The sequence below is a fragment of the Musca domestica genome, unplaced genomic scaffold, assembly GCF_030504385.1.
Source record: "Musca domestica strain aabys unplaced genomic scaffold, Musca_domestica.polishedcontigs.V.1.1 6, whole genome shotgun sequence".
NCBI lineage: Eukaryota > Metazoa > Arthropoda > Insecta > Diptera > Muscidae > Musca > Musca domestica.
This window is the reverse complement of record NW_026712363.1, coordinates 24,755,488-24,774,906: the sequence shown is the minus strand read 5'-3', so window position 1 is coordinate 24,774,906 and position 19,419 is coordinate 24,755,488. Positions and strand designations below refer to the sequence as shown.

At 37.0% G+C, this 19,419-nt stretch overlaps 1 protein-coding gene across 6 annotated transcripts in view; it reads left to right on the top strand.

The window, feature by feature from the left end:
- LOC101890770 (uncharacterized) overlaps window positions 1–19,419 on the top strand; it is a 135,181-nt gene that overhangs the window by 104,561 nt on the left and 11,201 nt on the right. For 3 of the 6 annotated variants that reach the window (XM_059129142.1, XM_059129141.1, XM_005183230.4), the window contains 4 exons: window positions 9,599–9,745; window positions 9,900–10,061; window positions 15,090–15,266; window positions 15,515–15,688. In XM_059129142.1, the coding sequence (XP_058985125.1) occupies window positions 9,599–9,745; window positions 9,900–10,061; window positions 15,090–15,266; window positions 15,515–15,688 (660 nt within the window). Of the gene's footprint in view, window positions 1–9,598; window positions 9,746–9,899; window positions 10,062–15,089; window positions 15,267–15,514; window positions 16,096–19,419 lie in introns of all 6 variants that reach the window. The other 3 variants (XM_059129143.1, XM_059129144.1, XM_059129145.1) reach the window with 3 other exon arrangements.

Sequence of the window (19,419 nt, the reverse complement as noted above, 5' to 3'; positions counted from 1 at the left end):
TTAAAAATTCTGTTAAAATCTATTACAATTTTTCAAATTGTTGTCCCTCTATGGAATAGGTTCCGAAGGAATGAACCAATATTGACCATTTCATATGGGATCTAAATAAATATGATAGAAATATTGTGAGGTACCAGGATTGGACTATACCGACTACTTCCTTCACTTTATATGACATATGTGATAATTTTGAGAAAATTTTAAAATATAGGCACCAGATATTGTCGACCGGAGTATTCCATTTTCATGTTTCATCTAATACAGATACAAATATGGACACAATTACAAGAAAATCGAACAATTATATCCAATTTGATGCTAAATCATAAATTCCATATTCATCCAAGGCTTCCTGTCTGGCTGATTTGTGCGCATGATAACTCTCGAAGGGAGCATCCGATCTGGTACATCGTAATATTATTGTCAAACTTAGATCGAGATCGGAGATGGGCAATATCGGTCCATCCCTTCTGGTACCTCCCACACAAAACGTCAAAAATTTTCAAAAAAAAAAAATATTTTACTGCACAGAAAGGATAATCCGAATTTGCTCCAGCTTTGCAAATCCGTATATTTGCATCAGTGCTAAGTCAGGTGCAAAAATGGACAATATCGGTCCACTCCATCAAGTACCCCACAAAGGGGCAAAATTTTGAATAATTATAACTCTTATAAAATGTTATGTAAGACTCCGATTGTCTTCAAATTTCACTCATCCCAATATTTATGTTAACACAAGACCTGGTGTTAAGATAAAATATATCGGTACACTCCTTCTGGTACCTCCCCCACAAATGGTCGAAAATTTCAAAAAATATATTTTTTCTGCACAGAAAGAGAAACGATAATTCGATTTTGCGCAAACTTTGCAAATCCTAATATTTTTGTCAGTGCTATTTCAGGTGCTAAAATGGACAATATCGGTCCAATCCATGAAGGGTCAACATTTTCAATAATTACAACTCTCATAAATGTAATATAAGAGTCCGATTGTCTTCAAATTTCACACATCCCAATATTTTTATAAACCCAAGATCTGGTGTTAAGATGGAATATATCGGTCCACTCCTCCGGCACCTCCTCCACTAAGTTTCAAATTTTTAAATATCCGTGAAGCTCATAAAACGCGAAATTACCATTCGATTCCTTTCAGACTTGGCACATCTCAATATTTCCATCAACACACGATTTGTTATAAAGATGGAAGTGATCGGACTTTTTCTTTCTGGTACCTCCCCCACAAAGGACATAGTTTTAAATAATAAAATACGAAAAAAGCATCCAGTTCTCTTCATATTTCACACATCTCATTATTTCTACTAAACAAGATCTGCTGTGAAGATGGAATGTATCGGTCCATTCCTTCTGGTACCTCATTGAACGCGAAACTAACATCCGATTCCATTCAGACTTTCAATATTTTTATCCACACAAGATATGTTATAAAGATGGAAGAGATCCGATTATTTTTTCAGGTTTTTTCCGCACAAAGGGTTCAAAATTTTGAAAAACAAAAGCTCATGAAACACCAGTTCTCTTCATATTTAACGCACCCAAACATTTTTGCTAACACATAATACTAATACATGAGCCTTTTTATACAGTATTTATAGCTTTACTTACCAAACCTTCCCCAAGGAGTGCTTCTTAATCTGTCTAGGCGGATTTGCCACAGGCATTTATTACAGATTTTACACAGCTTATCGTTCCAGTATTGCAATTGTACTTAATATCCTGTAACTCTAGTCTGCATTTTTTCAGCTGCACCACCTCCCCTAATCATCTTCACTTTCCTGCCAACATGAGCTTCCTTCGTAGATGTCCATCCTTTTTCGTCTTCATCTCGCTGGCGTACATTTCATCTTTGAATTCCGTCGTATTCCGTTTGCACGAGGCTAGAAAATCTTGCTTTCTTTTCCACTTCGATTCTTCAGTGTTTGATTGCGTTCCTTTTAAGCTTTCGGGATCTAATTATTGTTCTTCCCCAAGTACTCCAACTTCAGTAATGGTGTCTTCTACTCCAACTATTTCGCCTTTGCTGGTATTTTCTTTTATTTTCAAAGGGAACTCATCACGCTCTGTTTCGAATACTCTTCGAACCTCTTCATCGCCGTAATTTACATTCTAATTACATTGATTACCATAAATGAATGCATCTTTTCCCCAAGGAATGCTTCTTCATCGGTCAGGGCATACTCGCCACAGGCATTTATTTATTCAACTCATTTGTCAAATTAAAATAATTTCTAAAATATTTTGCTTAAATACTACACCAGGAACCAGATCCGTCTGTGTTTCAAATTTTCTGACTTCTCCGCTGAATTCTTGTCCTCCTCTTTCTTAATTTTCATGTTAGAAAAGCGGTCCTTGTGGTAGATGTTCAAATTGCAGAGTCTTTCTGAGAATCCCGAAATATAAGTAATAGACTTCAATACTTTTTTCTGTCCAGATTTTTTATTAGTTCGTCAATGGTATTGGGAAGTCATTTGGGCTTAATATGTCTTTTTTCTTCATTTCATTCGCTGGTTTGAATTCTGCATGACTTATATTGTGTGCCCGTTTAATAAAATTTTCGGAGAGGAATGGAGTAGAAGTCAATTGTCCTGGAGCCATTAGCTTTTGATACCAATCGAACTTAAGTGTACTTCCTTGTCTGATGACTCTTCTTTATAATTTAATTTCATTGATTTCCCCATTCGACACTCCTGTTCGTAGCATGGCAATATTTTTGTCCTAATTCGTGATATCTTAAATCAAGGCCCTTAAAGGCTCTCCAGAGACCTATAATTGGAACGCTATCTTTTGAACGAATTGAGCTAGAAGGCTAAAATTTTGCACAAATGTTAAGTTTGTAAATGGGCCGTGTTGTTCCACGTTTTCATATAGCCCCCATATAACGCGTCCTCCCGATATTCGGTATTTTGATGATTTTAGCGACATTTTTCACCGGAATTGTTTCAAATTTGGTATTTGAAGTTCGAAATGGATACTACAGCCTAAGACAGAAAATTGTCGGTGCAGGTCCACGTCTTCGTATAGCCCCGGTACCTCCCTATAATCGGTATTTCGACGAGTTTAGGGTCACTATTTACCGAAGTAGTTTCAAATTACGTATTTAGAGTTCGTAATAGAAACTACAGTCTGTGACAGAAAATTTTCTATGTAGTTCTACGTCGTATAGACCCCAATATAACGGCTAAATTCGGTATTTTTAAAATTTTAACAGAATTCTTAACGGATTTTTTGCTAAATTCGTTTCAAATGGTGGAGGGTATTTAAAGTTCGGCCCGGCCGAACTTACTGCTTTTTAACTTGTTTATTTTCACATATTACACCACCTCCTTTTTCCCTCCCCAACACCTTGCCTTCATTATTGCAAAAACAAAACATAATATTGACCTTTGACCCATGCCATACATTGTCCATATTTACATGACTCCCAACCAAATAGCCATGACCATAATGTTGTCAAAGAAAATTATCCAGTTGCCTGACCAGCATAAATGCAAAATTGCAATTTCGAGCAATGGTTGCTACAACACCGGTACGTGGATGGAAGTTAATTTGGGATCAGGGACGTGGTAGAGAAATAATGTAGAATGGCATCCGCCACACATAGTTATTTTAAAACATAAAAACATTTGTCCACCCTCGAAATCATGGCCAACCCTGCTCTCAAATATTTTTCAAACCATTCAATACCCCCCAAAAAATTTACGACCACATTTGTAGAAAAAGTTTAAATATTTGTTCGAAAAAATCGCACATTCTTTATCGATATTTTTTGGGAACAAATATTCGAGGTTGGCATGCTGCACATTTTGGGAACACACACACGTCGTGCACACAATCACACCACATCACACCACAATTCATAAAACTGTGATAAACGTTATGCAAACAATAAAAGTTCAAAGAATAACAACAGCAGCAGCAACAACAACAACAAAAAACCATTGAACATTTTCCATACCTAAAACATTTCGACGGCACTTAGGGTACACCAACGGTACATGTACACACAGGCACACACATAAATCTCTCTCTCTCTTGGTTGCCCATCATACATGTATGAACGTTTCTTTTGTTTTGAAAAGGTCAAGTATTATTACAACAACAAGGCTTAATAGATATATAGGTTTTTCTTGTTCTCCATTGGTTTGGTTTGGAATGGTTGGTGGTATATCTCTTGAAATTAGATCAGGTTTCTCTCCCATGACAGGATATATCATTTTCTAGTTTCTAATAGTTCTGATTTCATGCTCCGAATTCTCAAACAACATAGATAATGAAAAAAGTTTCCAAACCAAAAAGACGACATTTTCGTCACTGAAAAATGCATTTCTGTGTCAAATGCTCCGAACTTAACCAATATGTCAAGCATTTATTGGCTATGTGTGGGATAGGGAGAGAGAGGCTGATAGGTTTATGGCAACATAGTTCCGCTCTCACGTATTGTCTCGTATGTGTGTCAATGGAAGAGAAATTTGGATGAAAAGTTTTGTAGGAAAAGGAAAATTTGGAGAACAATGCCGCATGAGAAGTTGCGGTACAAACATCCGCAGATTTATGTAACAAAGCCAATTTACCTCCGAAACATTGACAAAGTTCAGAGAGCAGCATCCTTACTAATAACGGATGCCTTCAGGAGAACACCCCAAGCAGCACTGGACACCCTAAGTTCACTGAGCATACAGGTAGAGGAACAGGCAATCAGGTATGCTCTTCTACTCAGAGAACTAAACGAATGGCGCAGACGATCCTTTGGACATTCTGCGATTCTAAGACGTGTAAGGAATGTGGGAGTGGAAGCCAATACAAGTGACTATATTTCACCACGGTTGAACTTTGACCCACCTGACATACACATACCTAACAGGGACGCCTGGACGCATAACAATCCACCTTTCCGCGGCATAGCTGTTTATACGGACATTTCAAAGATGGAATGTGGAACGGGAGCTGGTGTCTTCTGTGATACCCTTAATGTTCGTGAATCCTACAAGCTTGGAAACGACTGTAGCGTATTTCAGCTGGAAATTTTTGCGGTCAAAAAAGCCACAGACCTTCTATTCACGAGGAATACTGAGGTTAGCGATCCGGTGACCATATACGACGATTTCGACGATTCTAAGACGTGTAAGGAATGTGGGAGTGGACGGCAATACAAGTGACTATATTTCACCACGGTTAAGCTCTGACCCACCTGACATACACATACCTAACAGGGACGCCTGGGCCTATAACAACCCACCTTTCTGCGGCATAGCTGTTTATACGGACAGTTCAAACATGGAATGTGGAACGGGAGCTGGTGTCTTCTGTGATACCCTTAATGTTCGTGAATCCAACAAGCTTGGAAACGACTGGAGCGTATTCTAGGCGGAAATTTTTGCGGTCAAAAAAGCCACAGACCTGCTGGTCACAAGGAATACTAAGGTTAGTCAGGCAGCACCTTAAATTCCTATACCATTAAGTCCAGGGTTGTTTTAAACTACAGAAGAACCTTGGAAAACACTGGGTTGTCCATCAAGCTCTGTCGGGTTCCTGATCATTATAATATTCCAGGCAACGAGACTGCAGACGAATTGGCCAGGCTAGGATCCGAATCAACTGCCATTGATGTAGATAACTCGGTTAAACCACCACTGTGCCACTTCCTGCATGTTATTCACAGACACAACTCTTAGAGAATCCAAAAAGGATGGCTGGATGAAATGGGTTGTACCACTTCCAAAAGAATCTGGCCCATACTCTCGGAGAAGAGAACAAAATCGCTACTGTCATTGTCGAAACCTGATTTAAAACTTGTGCTGGATATCATCACAGGTCACTGTAAGGTAAGGGCAATGACCTCGAAATGTGCTAGCGATGACATTGACTACTGTAGGATCTCTCAAGATGAAGAAGAAAAATTGAGAAGGTCGAACACTTGCTCTGTCATTGCCCAGCACTCTTTAAAGTGAGATACAGGTTAGTGGGGGACCTAGTGTCACATGATCTGTCTTCTTTTTGTAGCACTGACCCTACAGTAATTCTTCAATTAGTCAGAAGATTCAAGCGGCTAAAGACGATACGACACATTCTTTAGCCGTAGATCATATTCTATAGTTCTATCTTCTATCTTCACCCTCTTCCATCACCCATTCCTTTCTTTTACTAATCTTTTTAGGATGAACACATTGGACCAGTAGGTCTCCCGGTAGAGCGGTTACCAAACGGTAACCGTGCGTCCTTTAACCTAACCTAACCTTTTCTTTATGTTCTGATAATATTCGGAAGAGATGATCTCAACAGTGGATAGAGTCGTTTACAGGATTAGCCAACTGGTTGACAATAGGTTCGATGGTTGTTGGGTCATTGGCAATAGCCGCACTTGTAACCATTGCTCCGAATTGTCATCTCGCTGACAACCTCTATGGTAAAATTCGGTTGAGGTATAGTCGGTTCCACGGTCTCGACTAGGAGAAGATTTCGGCGATCGTAGCTGATTGCTATCGGATGGGTCCAGATATTGCAGGAAGTGGGAAGCTAAACAGACATTTTGGGTAACTGTGAATAAAATAACCAAACGCGGACAGCCAGCGGGTTTAAGGGAAGAGCCTTGGACTATATACCTACAGTGGCTCACAGCTTATTTTAACCACCACTCTGGTAATGATGTCATCTTTCCCTGGCAGCGTCATCATACACACCTTACACAGCTTTCCATTCCAGTCGTGCAATTGTACATAATTTCCTGTCACTCCAGCCTCCATTTTTCTAGTACGACCTCCCCTTAACATCTTCACCTTCCTGCCAACATGAGCTTCCTTCATCATATTTTTATTAAGTTGTCGTAGATGGCCATCCTTTTTCATCTTTATCTCACTGGCGTACACTTCATCTTTGAATTCCGTCGTGTTCCGTTTCCACGTGGATAGGACATCTTGTTTTCCTTTCCACTTCGACGCTTCAGTGTTTGAAAGCTATACTTTCAAGTATTCGGGACTTGATTTTGTTCCTTCCCCAAGTACTTCAACTTCGGTAATAGAGTCTTCAACTATGTTGCGTGTTCTGATATTTTCGCAGCGATCTCATCACGTTCTGTTTCAGCTACTCTATGGGCCTCCTCCGAATAAGTGAAATATCCAGAAAGTAGTTTTACATGTCGTTCAAAGAATTTGAGGTGTGATTTGCTTGAGTACTTACTGCATGCGCTCCATCCTCAGCAGCCACCAATTCGGACATGAGTTCTAGCACTTGATATTGCAGGACTCGGCATTTACATTCATTCACATCTTCCATCAACTTTAAGTCTCGTTGAACTGGGACGTTCCATAACATAGATTGAGTCTATTTCAGAATTACCCGGCTGGTCTACAATTGATTCGATGGTTGTTGGTTCATTGGCAATAGCCGCATTGGTATCCATCGCTTCGACGATAATCATCTTGCTGACGATCACTATAATAAATTAAGGTTAAGGCACAGTCGTGGATTATAGCTGATTCCTATCGGATGGGTCCACAGATTGCAAGAAGGGGGAAGCTCAACAGATATTTTGGGTAACTGTGAATCAAATAACCAGACCCGGACAGCCAACGGGATTGAGGGTAGACCCTTGGATAAAATATCTACAGTGGTTCACAGCTTATTTCAACCACCACCCATTCTAATGTTTAGCTGGATATAATTTCTAAACAAATGAGATATTAAAAAAATAAATTGGCGCTCATAGAATAATATCAGAACTAAAAGAGAGTTAACTATTACACTCACGATCTAAAAACTAACTCCCTAATTTTTTTCAGAACATTGGGCTCCTTACATTCATTAAATATTCTATTTGAATCTTTTCTGCCCTTATTTTGGATTCAAGTTTTGTGAATATATCGATATATAATGCTCTGAACTGTAGAATCCCTTAGGATACCCATTTCCGCAAAGCTACGGTTGCAAGAGACCTTTATAAGTAGCCACGCAAGGTACGTCGATTTTCATATATACGGTTACACGAGACCTTAATAAGTACTCAAGCAGATTACACGGATGTTCAGGATTATGGAAAGTCATACAAGACTTACAAAGCATGTCGAAGGACTTCAAGGAAGTCGTCATGATATTCAAGGATGATCTAGGATGCCCAAAACAACTCCCCCGAGCTCGTGCCCTTCTAACCTTCATCAGTGTTAATTTTGGCTTCTTTGGTGGATAAGTTCGTGAGACTACAAACTACTTCCTCAAATGATATTTGGTACCAAATATTTTATAGGGCTCGGAAATACCTTTGCCAAATCGAGAACGGCTAAGATTTGGATATAGTTCCCATATATATCCTTAATCCGATTTCAGGTTTATTCTGCAAATAATGGCTAATATCAGCCCAAACGGAGTGAATTTCAGGACGTACATTTTCATTTTGTGGGACTCGGCTCCGATTTATATTTTTTGTACCCTACATCACACGGTGGTCAGGGTATTATGTCTTTGTGCATTTGTTTGTAACAGGCAAAAGGAAACGAGATAGACCCATAGTTCCTTTGATGACCTGCATGCCCGTCCGTCCGTCTGTCTGTCTTGTATGTATTTTTGTAAACAAAGTACAGTTCGCATTTATTGCCCGATCCAGATGAAATTTTGCACAAATTATTTGTTTGACCCAATGACGAACCCTATTGAAATTGGAGATAATCGGTCAAAATTTAGATATAGCTCCCATATATATATTCGTCCGATTTGCCTTTTATTGTGCACCAAACGTGTAATATCAGCCCGAATAGTATGGAATTTTGCACGTACGATCAGATTGGACCTGAAAATAAGTATGCCAAATTTGATCAAAATCGGTTCAGATATAGCTATACCTCCCATATATATTGTTCACCCGATTTGTTATTTTTGTCATCCGCAGCCGTAATATACACTCTGTAACAACAATATTTGGGGAAATATATCAAATACAGCTCAGAAATACATTTACTATCGAGATCGGTTCAGATTTGGATATAGCTCCCATATATAACTTCGTCCGATTTACCTTTGATTGTGCACCAAACGTCTAATATTTGCCCAAATTGGATGAAATTTGGCACTTAGAACCGAATTGAGCCTAGAAGCTAGTATGTCAAATGTGGTGAAGATCCGCTCAGATATAGCTATAGCTCCCATATATACTGTTCATCCGATTTGTTATATTTGTTACCCACAGCCGTAATATGCACTCCGTAACAACGATATTCAGGGAAATATATAAAATACAGCTCAGAAATATCTTTGCCAAATTTTATCGAGATCGGTTCCGATTGGGATATAGCTCCCAAGTCCGAACTTTGAACTTTAAATTATAATTATAATCATAGAGTGTATGATTGAATTCTCCCATAAAAACTTTTAATTGTTATGCGGAGCTCTACTAAATTAGCAAAGTGGTGTAGGGTCCCGCCCGACTTTAAGACTTTCTTTACTGTTTTTTTTTCGATATACAGGGAAAATCAGTAAAAATTTGTTAATTCTTGCAGTTCTTGAGCAGATCATCAATTATTCAAACTTCTACCTAATTACACCACCTAATCCTATTTTCATTTCCGCTGATTTCCACTTTCCTCTTTAATTGCAGCCAAAGGTAAATATATCGGTGCTCCGTGCAATAATATGTCGTGCGAGCCCACTTTGTTGCATGTCACCTGTGATAAGGAGACACAAATATGCGGCTGTGAAAGAGGTTATCCCGTACAAATTGGTTTGACCAGGGGATGCGATAAACGTAAGTAAAACAACAACAACAAAGTAGAAAGCTTAATAAATTACTAACATTGTCATTTTTCTCTCTCTCTCTCTCCCTCTCTATTTCTATTCTCATTACAATGGCATTCTCGTGAATTGCATAATACGCGACTCTCTCCCCTCCACTCCGACAGCCAAGAAACTGGGTGAAATGTGTTTCTACGACGAGACATGCCAGTTCAACGATGAAAACTCCCTTTGTGTTCAGGTGCGTCACAATGCAATGTGCCAGTGTGTGAAAGGCTATCATTCGGTGAGCTTAAATAAACCAACACGTCGTGTCTTCTGTACTCCAGGTAAGTAAGTTTGTCAAAGCAAAAAGGATGATGAAACAAGAGAAGAGAAACAAAACCATTAATATTCATTTTTCCAACGAAGAAAAAAAAATAACAACAACCGGGGTAGAGCCAGAGAGTTATTTATTCTACTCAATCGGAAAAGTTTGGGTGGCTTTAAAGTAGGAAAGATGGTTAACAAAAGTTTTTTTTTATCCCGTAAACAGAAGTTTGAACAAGTAAAGCCATTTAATTTATGTCTTAAGTAGGGCATGAAAAATGATGGGAGAAGGGGGACGTAGAAGGGCGGGCTATGCGTTGGCTTAGAAGTAGTTTAAGTTGTAAAGAGTTATGCAATACTCATAGAAGTTGTTATATGATCCTTTCGGATAATTTCTGTAAAAAACAAGTAAAAAAATATTAAGTTCGGCCGGACCAAACTTTTAATACCCTCCATCTTACGGTAAGTGAAACATTAGAGCCCTTTATGACCCACAGATACCAATTTTTAAACATATTCATGGGAAAATGTGTCAAAAATCATAAAAATACCTAATATTGGGAAATGCGGCTATATGGGGCTATACAAAAACGTGGACCTATACATACAATGTTTCGCCACACGAACTAGGACCTATTATAACCTACAAGTACCAATTTTTAGACAAATCAGTGAAAAAATGTGGCAAAAACCATCAAAACACCGAATATCTGGAGGTACCGTTATATGGGGATTATACCACAACCGTGGACCTATACATACAATATTTCGCCACACGAACTAGGACCCATTATGACCCACAAATACCAATTTTTAGACAAATCAGTGAAAAAATGTGGCAAAAATAATCAAAATATCGAATATCGGGAGGTACCTTTATATGGGGGCTATACCATAACGTGGACCGATATATTTCATGTTCAATACCAACCATCCTAGACTCAAAGCAAATTTCTCTGCTAAATTTTGGCGCTCTACGTCAAATAATGTGCGCTGTATAGTGATTTCTACAAACAGACGGATATCGTTATGGGGTCTACGACGAGTATTTAAGGATGTTACAAACGGAATGACAAAGTTAATATAACCTCCTTCCCAAGGTGGAGGGTATAAAAACTAGTGAGGAAAAGTTAAAAGTCGGGCGGAGCCGACTATATGATACCCTACACCACTTTGCATATTTAGTTGAGCTCCCGTAAAAAAAGAATTGATTTGAAGTAGATCATACCCAGTCAGCATTTTTTGAAATTTTTAATCATATTCGAGTCTTTTTTGATCCCGTTGCGCGATTAGAAAGCTGGAATATGAGCGCATTTTCTGATCATAAAAGACTCAGTTGTCGGGAGAAAAACGTGACCTCCCGCGACTCTTCTAAATAAATCACATATGAGTCTTCCTCTAGATTAGTTAAGAGTGTTTTTCGACCATTTCTTTTTCGAGTCGTTTTCTAAACGTTTATTGCACTAAAACGCTTAATTTGTGAATCTTTTTCGAGTCTTTTTTAAAGTCATTTTTTGATCATTTATGAGTCTTAAGTGTGTAATTTTTTAGTCTTTTAAGTGTCATATATCACTCATATGTATATTCATTTAGGAGTCTTTTATTAGTCCCATTTGTCTTAAATTCTAGTCATTTTTCGATTCTACGAATCACGTACGTGATTTCTAAATATTCGGATGTACCGTAAAAAATAGAATTTAATTATATATGTTCATATAAATATTTATTTAAAATAAAAATAATTCAGCTTTTATGATTATAATTTGTACTGTAATATCAATAAATGCGATTGTAAAAAATATAGTAAAAAATTAAATAAGAAAATGAAAAATCAAAAAATAAAAAATAAAAAAATCAGGAACTGCAATCGGGCCGTTTTCTATTTGTAACGCGGTCTCTACCGTGAACAAAATATTTTTGTAGGATTGTGTTCATATCCTTGTCGTTGATTGAGTATTTAAAATGACACATATCTGAAATAAAATACAGTTTGTCAAATAATTATTTGCAAAATGCAAAAAGTCGTAATTTTTGATATTTAAATTGAAAATGTATAAACAAAAACGAACTTTATTACACTTTTTCTTTTATTGTATATTAAAGGTGACAGTTACTATTGACATTAATAAAAAAACATGTAAATTTCTATATAAAACAAACCAACAAATAACAAAAACAAAACAAAAGCAAATATTCTCTTGTCAATTAAATCTTTGCAAAATGTAAACATAGGTCGAAAAGGAAAACAAAACTAAATAACGGTACATCATTTTCGAAAAAAAAAATTGGTCTGCTTCTTTAATTTGCTCTCCACTAATATTTTAATACGATTTATTATTTGTACAAGTGCACATTTAAACAGAAACTGCGATTTTAACCATGCCTGGAAAACGAGTTGATGATAATTTAATTCAGTTAGTTTATTACAACTATTATAAGGGAAAAACGGCAAAAGAGTTGGCGGAAATGTTTAATATTAAATTGAGGACCATATATAATATAATTAATCGTGTAGAAAAAGAAAATCGTCTGCACCTTAACAATTCTAAGGAAAGACCACCAAAACTCAACAGACGCGATCAGTCCAAAATTTAAAAAAAAAATAGAAGAAAATCCGCAAACAAGTCTGAGGCAGTTGGCATTGGACATAAAAAATGAGTGTCATAAGGAAGTGAGCCACGAGACTGTTAGAAAAGTCTTAAAAATCCACAAGTACTCGTCTCATGTAGCCAGAAAGAAGCCATTGCTTTCTGCTGTTAACATTGAGAAGCGGCTTACATTTTCTATTAATAATTTTACAAATGCTGAGGAGTACTGGAACGACGTAATTTTTTGCGATGAGACAAAAATCATGTTATATCATCATGACAGACCCAGTAAAATATGGAGAAAGCCAAACTCTGCACTTCAACAAAAAAATATAATACCAACAGTTAAGTTTGGCAAGCTCTCTGTAATGGTGTGGGGTTGTATTTCTTCAAAGGGCGTTGGGGAGCTGCCTATTTTTAACGAAACTATGACGAAAGAATATTATTTGGACATTCTGAAAAATGAATTATCCAGGAGTGCCAAAAGTTTCGGGTTTGTTGATCCTCAAAAGCCAAATAAACTTAAGTATAAGTTGTATCAGGACAACGACCCCAAACACAAATCGTTACTTTGCAGGACCTGGTTGCTTTATAATTGCAGCAAAGTTATTGACGCTCCACCCCAAAGTCCAGACTTAAATCCCATAGAAAATTTGTGGGCATTATTGGAGAAAAAGGTTGCAAAACGCGGTCCTACCAATAAAAACGCTTTAGTCAAAGCAATACAAGAAGAATGACAGAAAATTCCTGAATATTACGATATAAATGGACTAATACAGTCAATGCCGCGTCGGCTAAAGGCAGTCATGGATGCTAATGGACACCATACCAAATATAAACCTTCATAGTAAAAAAATTTTAAAGTTTCTGTTGTAATTCTACTATGAGCTTTCGTTTTGCAAAGAATTTATTGACAAGGAAATATTCGCTTTTATTTTGTTTTTGTATTTTATTTTTTTATTTAATGTAAAAACGTATAATTTTTTTTCATTAATATCAATATTTACTATTAAATTTAATATATAGTAAAAGAAAAAAATGTAAAAAAATAGTTTTCTTAATAAATTTTTACTTTATATATGAAAAAAAAATAATTTTTTTAATTTTGCAAAGAATTATTTGACAAACTGTATGTACAAGTCTGTCCATTTTACTAATTCTTTATATACGTGTTAAAAAGACAAACTAACTTTTGATTACTGTAACTAAATAACACTTTTCTGCACTCAGATTTGGCCTGTCCCCTTCCAGCTGTATTGGCAGGCTAATTTATCTGAAAAAACCTTTCGGTTTTTGCAATAAACTCTTTCTGGAAATAGATTATCAAAAAATATATAAGTATTAATAGTTTATAAAGTAGTGAATTAATCAATCAAATACCCAATTTTCTATACTTAGAACTCAATTTCTGTCTCATTTTGCTTGACCAATTCACGTTTCTGGACATTTTCTTCATTTTTCTCATATTTAGTTTTACTTCTTTTTTGCAAAATTAAATTTTCTGCTTCTTTTTTGACATCGTTTTTATTTTTGTCTTTTCTATTTTTGTAATTTAACTTGCTGACATTTTCTTTATAAATATTAATAAATAAACAAAGAGATAAACGTAGACTTTTTTATATATTTTTTTTTATTTTTCAATATTATACACTTTTGCTGTTGACGCCTTCACGCACTTTTTATAAATAAACAGTAATTCAACTTTTTGATAGTCAGTCCAGAAACAAAATGACCCTTGTATAACAAAACAAGCAACATTTATGCACTTACCTGTGCAAAATATGATCAAAAAATACATAATTTTTATCACTTTCCAAACAGCTGCAAGACTAATCATTTTTCAATCTCTAGATGATCGCAATACGATAATAAATAACGGAAAAATTGTCACATTTTGCACCTCTCAATGATTGATTTGAGATTCCCCTACATTTTGTTGTTGTATATTAAATTGATCTCTTTTCACTCATTAGAGAGAGTCATTTTCGAATCGCTTTTCGATCATACAAGTCACCAAAACGACTCGAAGAAGACTCACCAAAGTGATTTTTTCAAAAACAATCTTTCAAATGCTAGCTGGGTACCACCTATCGCACATTTGGCTTTAGATCAGTTTGGTTTCAGAGAGAAGTAATATATGGGAGGCATATCCAATTCTGAATCGATTTTTATTAAATTAATATTTTATACCAAATAACATTGCTATAGAGTGTAGGATATCACCTCCAGAAGGATTATATTTAAAAATATCGGATCCAAGTTCCACAAAATGGAAACGTACATCCCGAAACTCGTTCCATTTGGGCTTATATTAGTCATTATTTGCACAATAGACCTTAAATCGGATTAAGGATATATATGAGACCTTTATCTTAGCCGTTCTCGATAAAATTTTTCCCTAAAAAAAGCTATTCATTATTTCTCTTTATAACCCCCCTTTCCCCTCTTTTTTGATTACAGATCTAGACGAATTAAATTCCGATCTGCCAACACTGCTAGGAGTTTGTGTTGGCATTGGAGTACTAGCCGGTCTAATCTGCATGGTATTGCATCTGTTTAGTAAAACTAAATATCCACGTCATCGGAATTTCGGTGATGCCAATTTACCGCCACCTATAATGTATTCAAGTGAAACAGGTAATGTTTACAGATTCCCGGATCCGGAATTTCTCAAATCAAACACCTTTTAAGCATCTCACAATGAAGAGGAGAGTGGAGGCGTTGAGGGAGCCACTCTCTTTCGCTCTCTCTCTCCCTTCTTCTCGTTTGTAGTATTAGCTCTCATTAATGTCCATTACCTCTTTTTTTGTTCGTTTCATTAAATCAAACGAAAAACATTTGCTCTTGGTTGTTTTGTGAATCTGATGTGTCTTCACGTTCGCCAGGTATCCACCATCAACGTCATTACACAGTGCAATCCGGTCGTCCATCATCACGTTCGAGTATACGCTCCAGTGGCGGCTCAATCGGTTCCTATGGCAATCGTCGCTCGTCCACGGGTGGTGTTACATCAACAACGGCCGGTTCCAAGGGCATACTGGTCTCCACGTCACGCACAGGTGCGGCTAGATCGGCCGCCATATTGCTTATATCGTGTCACTTGTCAACCTTATCAAAACAAAGTCTCGCCTCGAGGGCCACTTCGCGCCAGACCTCCGGTGCTGGCTGCAGTGCCAATTCGCGCGATAACCTCGACGAGAACGGATCGGATCCGGGTAGTCGAAGTTGTGACAGCACACTGTCGATGACGCGTCATCTGCAAAAGCAACTGAATCACCAGCGTCAGTTGCTGAGTTTCGAACTGTCGCCGGCCAAAACAAAAAATCATGATAGAGTTCGGGCCCTGTTGGGCCTGAACGGCATTGAGAATATCAATGATGAAGAAGAAGAAATGAATAGTTTAGATAATGGCCATTTAGTGATTGGTGCTCTGCCGACACCGGCCAGTGAAACGCCAAGATTTGCGGTAAACGAACTTTTCCAACAACAAAAAAAAAAACGAAACAAACTTCCCAAGAAAACCACACACACACACTACAAAAACACAAACACCCACATTCTCTCAGATATTTACACCGACAATTTTAACTCTGAACTCCTCTCTTCCTGTTACAGTAACAACAACAAGAACTACCACATTTACCCATACACGTACACCTGTAATTTATGGCCATTATAAAAAAAAAAAAAACAGAGGACAATTCCATTCTGAAAAAATAACATTTGCCCTCCCTTCAAACCCCACCACATGCCACTACTATTTCCTTCCTCTTCCGCCATCCGCAATCCACAAAACCAACATCCAACAACAAAAACAATGCAACAACACACAACAATTTACTTTTTCTTATTCGTATTCTCGTATCCGTATTCGTTCGTATTGATTGATTGATTGATTGATGATTGGTAGAGTTGGTTGCAGTTTTTAGTGTGTTTTAGACTTGCTGTTGTTGTTGTTGATTCCGTGAACGAGACTTGATACACCTACATACATATGTTGTTGTACTACCTTCTGTTTTTTTACAAAAAAAAAAAAAATAAATAAAATAACTTACTTATCTATCTCTCTATCCAACCAACCGTTCATTCATCCATCCATCCGTACTCGTATTTATTGATGTTGTTTCTGTTTTTTTTCTCTTTCTCTCTCTCTCTCCCATAATCTTGTATATTGTGTAACGTGTATGGACGAATGTGCAACGTGTGTGTACGGAGGATGCATTTGATTGTAAACAAAAAAGGAACACCATATCCCCTGAAAAAAAAGAAAGAATGAAGACTCTCCATTAATGTATTTTTGGTTGGCACGGTTGGCAAAAGTAGTTATGGGATAAATTATTTTCCATTCTAACACGACTTTTGTCATGGGAAACCGTGTAAATGTTTTAGAGGAGATGTGCAAAAGATCGTTCATGGAAAATGTTGGGACCCAAAAGAAAATGGCCTGTAATAGGACCTCAACTTAAGTGAAATTTTTACTATCTCTAGAAGAACTATATAGGGTCTTTCACTAATATAGATCAGTTTTGAACACTCCCATGTGTCTAGAAAAACCCTTAAAGGAAATTGTCAAAAAAAAAAAATTAAATCCATTAAAAATTCTGTTAACATTTTAAAAATACCGAATATAGCCGTTATATTGCAGAATTCAAATACGAAACTTACAAAAAAAATCCAGTGAATAATGTAGCTAAAATCATCAAAATACCGAACATAGGGAGGTACCGTTATCGAAACTATAAGATGACCTGGAGCTTCATATAAATTTTTCTGTCACAGGCTGTAGTACCTATTAGGAACTTCAAATATCAAATTTGAAACAATTTCGATGAATATTGTACCCAAAATCGTCAGAATACCAAATTTTGGGGGGTTCCGTTATATGGGGGCAATACGAAGATGTGGGCCTGTATAGACAATTTTCTGTCGTAGACTGTAGATCCTATTACGAACTTCACATACGAAATTTGAAACCACTCTGGTGAATAATGTCGCTAAAACCATTAAAATACCGAATATTGGGAGGTACCATTATATGGGGCCTATACGAACCCCTGGATCTGCATAGACAATTTTCTGTCGCAGGCTGTAGTACCTATTAGGAACTTCAAAAACAAAATTTGAAACAACTCCGGTGAATAATGCCGCTAAAATCGTCATAATACCAAATTTTGGGGGGTGCCGTTATATGGGGGCTATACGAAGACGTGGACCTGCATACGCAATTTTTTTGTCATAGACTGTAGTATGCATTACGAACTTCAAATACCAAATTTTAAACATTTGCGATGAATACTGTATATCGGGAGGTACGGTTATATGAGGGCTATACGAAGACGTGGAGATGCACAGACAATTTTCTGTCTTAGGCTGTAGTATCCTTTACGAACTTCAAATACCAAGTTTAAAACAATTCCGGTGAATATTGTCGCTAAAATAATTAAAATACCGAATATCGGAAGGTACTGATATATGGGGCCTATACGAAGACCTGGACCTGCATAGACAATTTTCTGGCATAGGCTGTAGTTCCCATTACGAACTCTAAATACGAAATTTGAAAAAACTCCAATGAATAATGTCGCTTAAATCATCAAAATATCGAATATCGTGGGTACCGTTATATGGATGCTATACGAAGATGTGGGCCTATATAGACATTTCCCTTCCAGGGAGTAAAGTGCTTGGAAGTAACTCCTTGTGTGAATTTTCAGACAATTCCATTGAAAAATGTGGCTAAAATCATCAAAATATCTAATGTCGGGAGGTACAGTTATACGGGGGCTACACGATATCGTGGATCTATATAAATAACTCTTATCCAGGGGGTAAAGTACTCAGAAAGAACTCCTTGTGTGAATTTTCAGACAATTCCGTGGAAAACGTGGCTAAAATCATGAAAATACCGAATATCGGGGGGTACCGTTATATGGGGGATATACAATATCGCGGACCTATATACAATACTCTTCCAGGGGGTAAAGTACTCATAAGGAACTCCTTTCCTAGATTTTCAGACAATTTCATTGAAAAATGTTTGCTACAATCATCAAAAATGTCGGAATACAACAGCTTCGCTTGGGTGTAGATTTAATTCTGGTTTTTATTTGAAAATATGTTTCTTAAGTACTACTGAAACTAATCTAACTTAACCTAATCGTAGCCACACAATTATTCTTTTCTATCTACTGAGCGCATCGATATCTGTGCGTGTGGGGCATAACCTTTAATTTCTTACACATTATCGTATTCGACAGCGCACAAGATCACTGAATTCTACACATGCGATATTTTATCGCAGCTAGGAGACTGAATATTTTCAAATATTTATTTCTAGTTGTTAAATTTTCCCAGCGTCTCACCCGCACTCAAGAGTATGTACAAAGTATTTTGTACAGCCCCTATAACGGTTTTCATTGAAACGGTACTTTTCGACGGAATTTCTTTTGAAAAATTTCATGTTCCTTCCTGGTGGTGCCCTTCCGCCAATTCTTTAAGTTTCAGCTTTCCCTCAGTTCCTTTAAGTTCTTGCTTTCACCGCAGCCCAAAAGCTTAGGTTTCCCGGGAAGCGACTGAGAGAACCATGATAGTAGTTACACCCAATTGCTAGCTGACATCGTTTATGGTTAGGGCGGTATTAAAGGTCGGCCCTAACCTGTTTTTAACTTGTTTATTTTTTTAACTTGTTTATATAAAGACAACAAGAGAAAAGGATACAATGAAATGGAACGGTTTTATATTTTGTATGTTGAATAAAAGGTTCAATGATGTTACTGTAGCATTTTTCTCA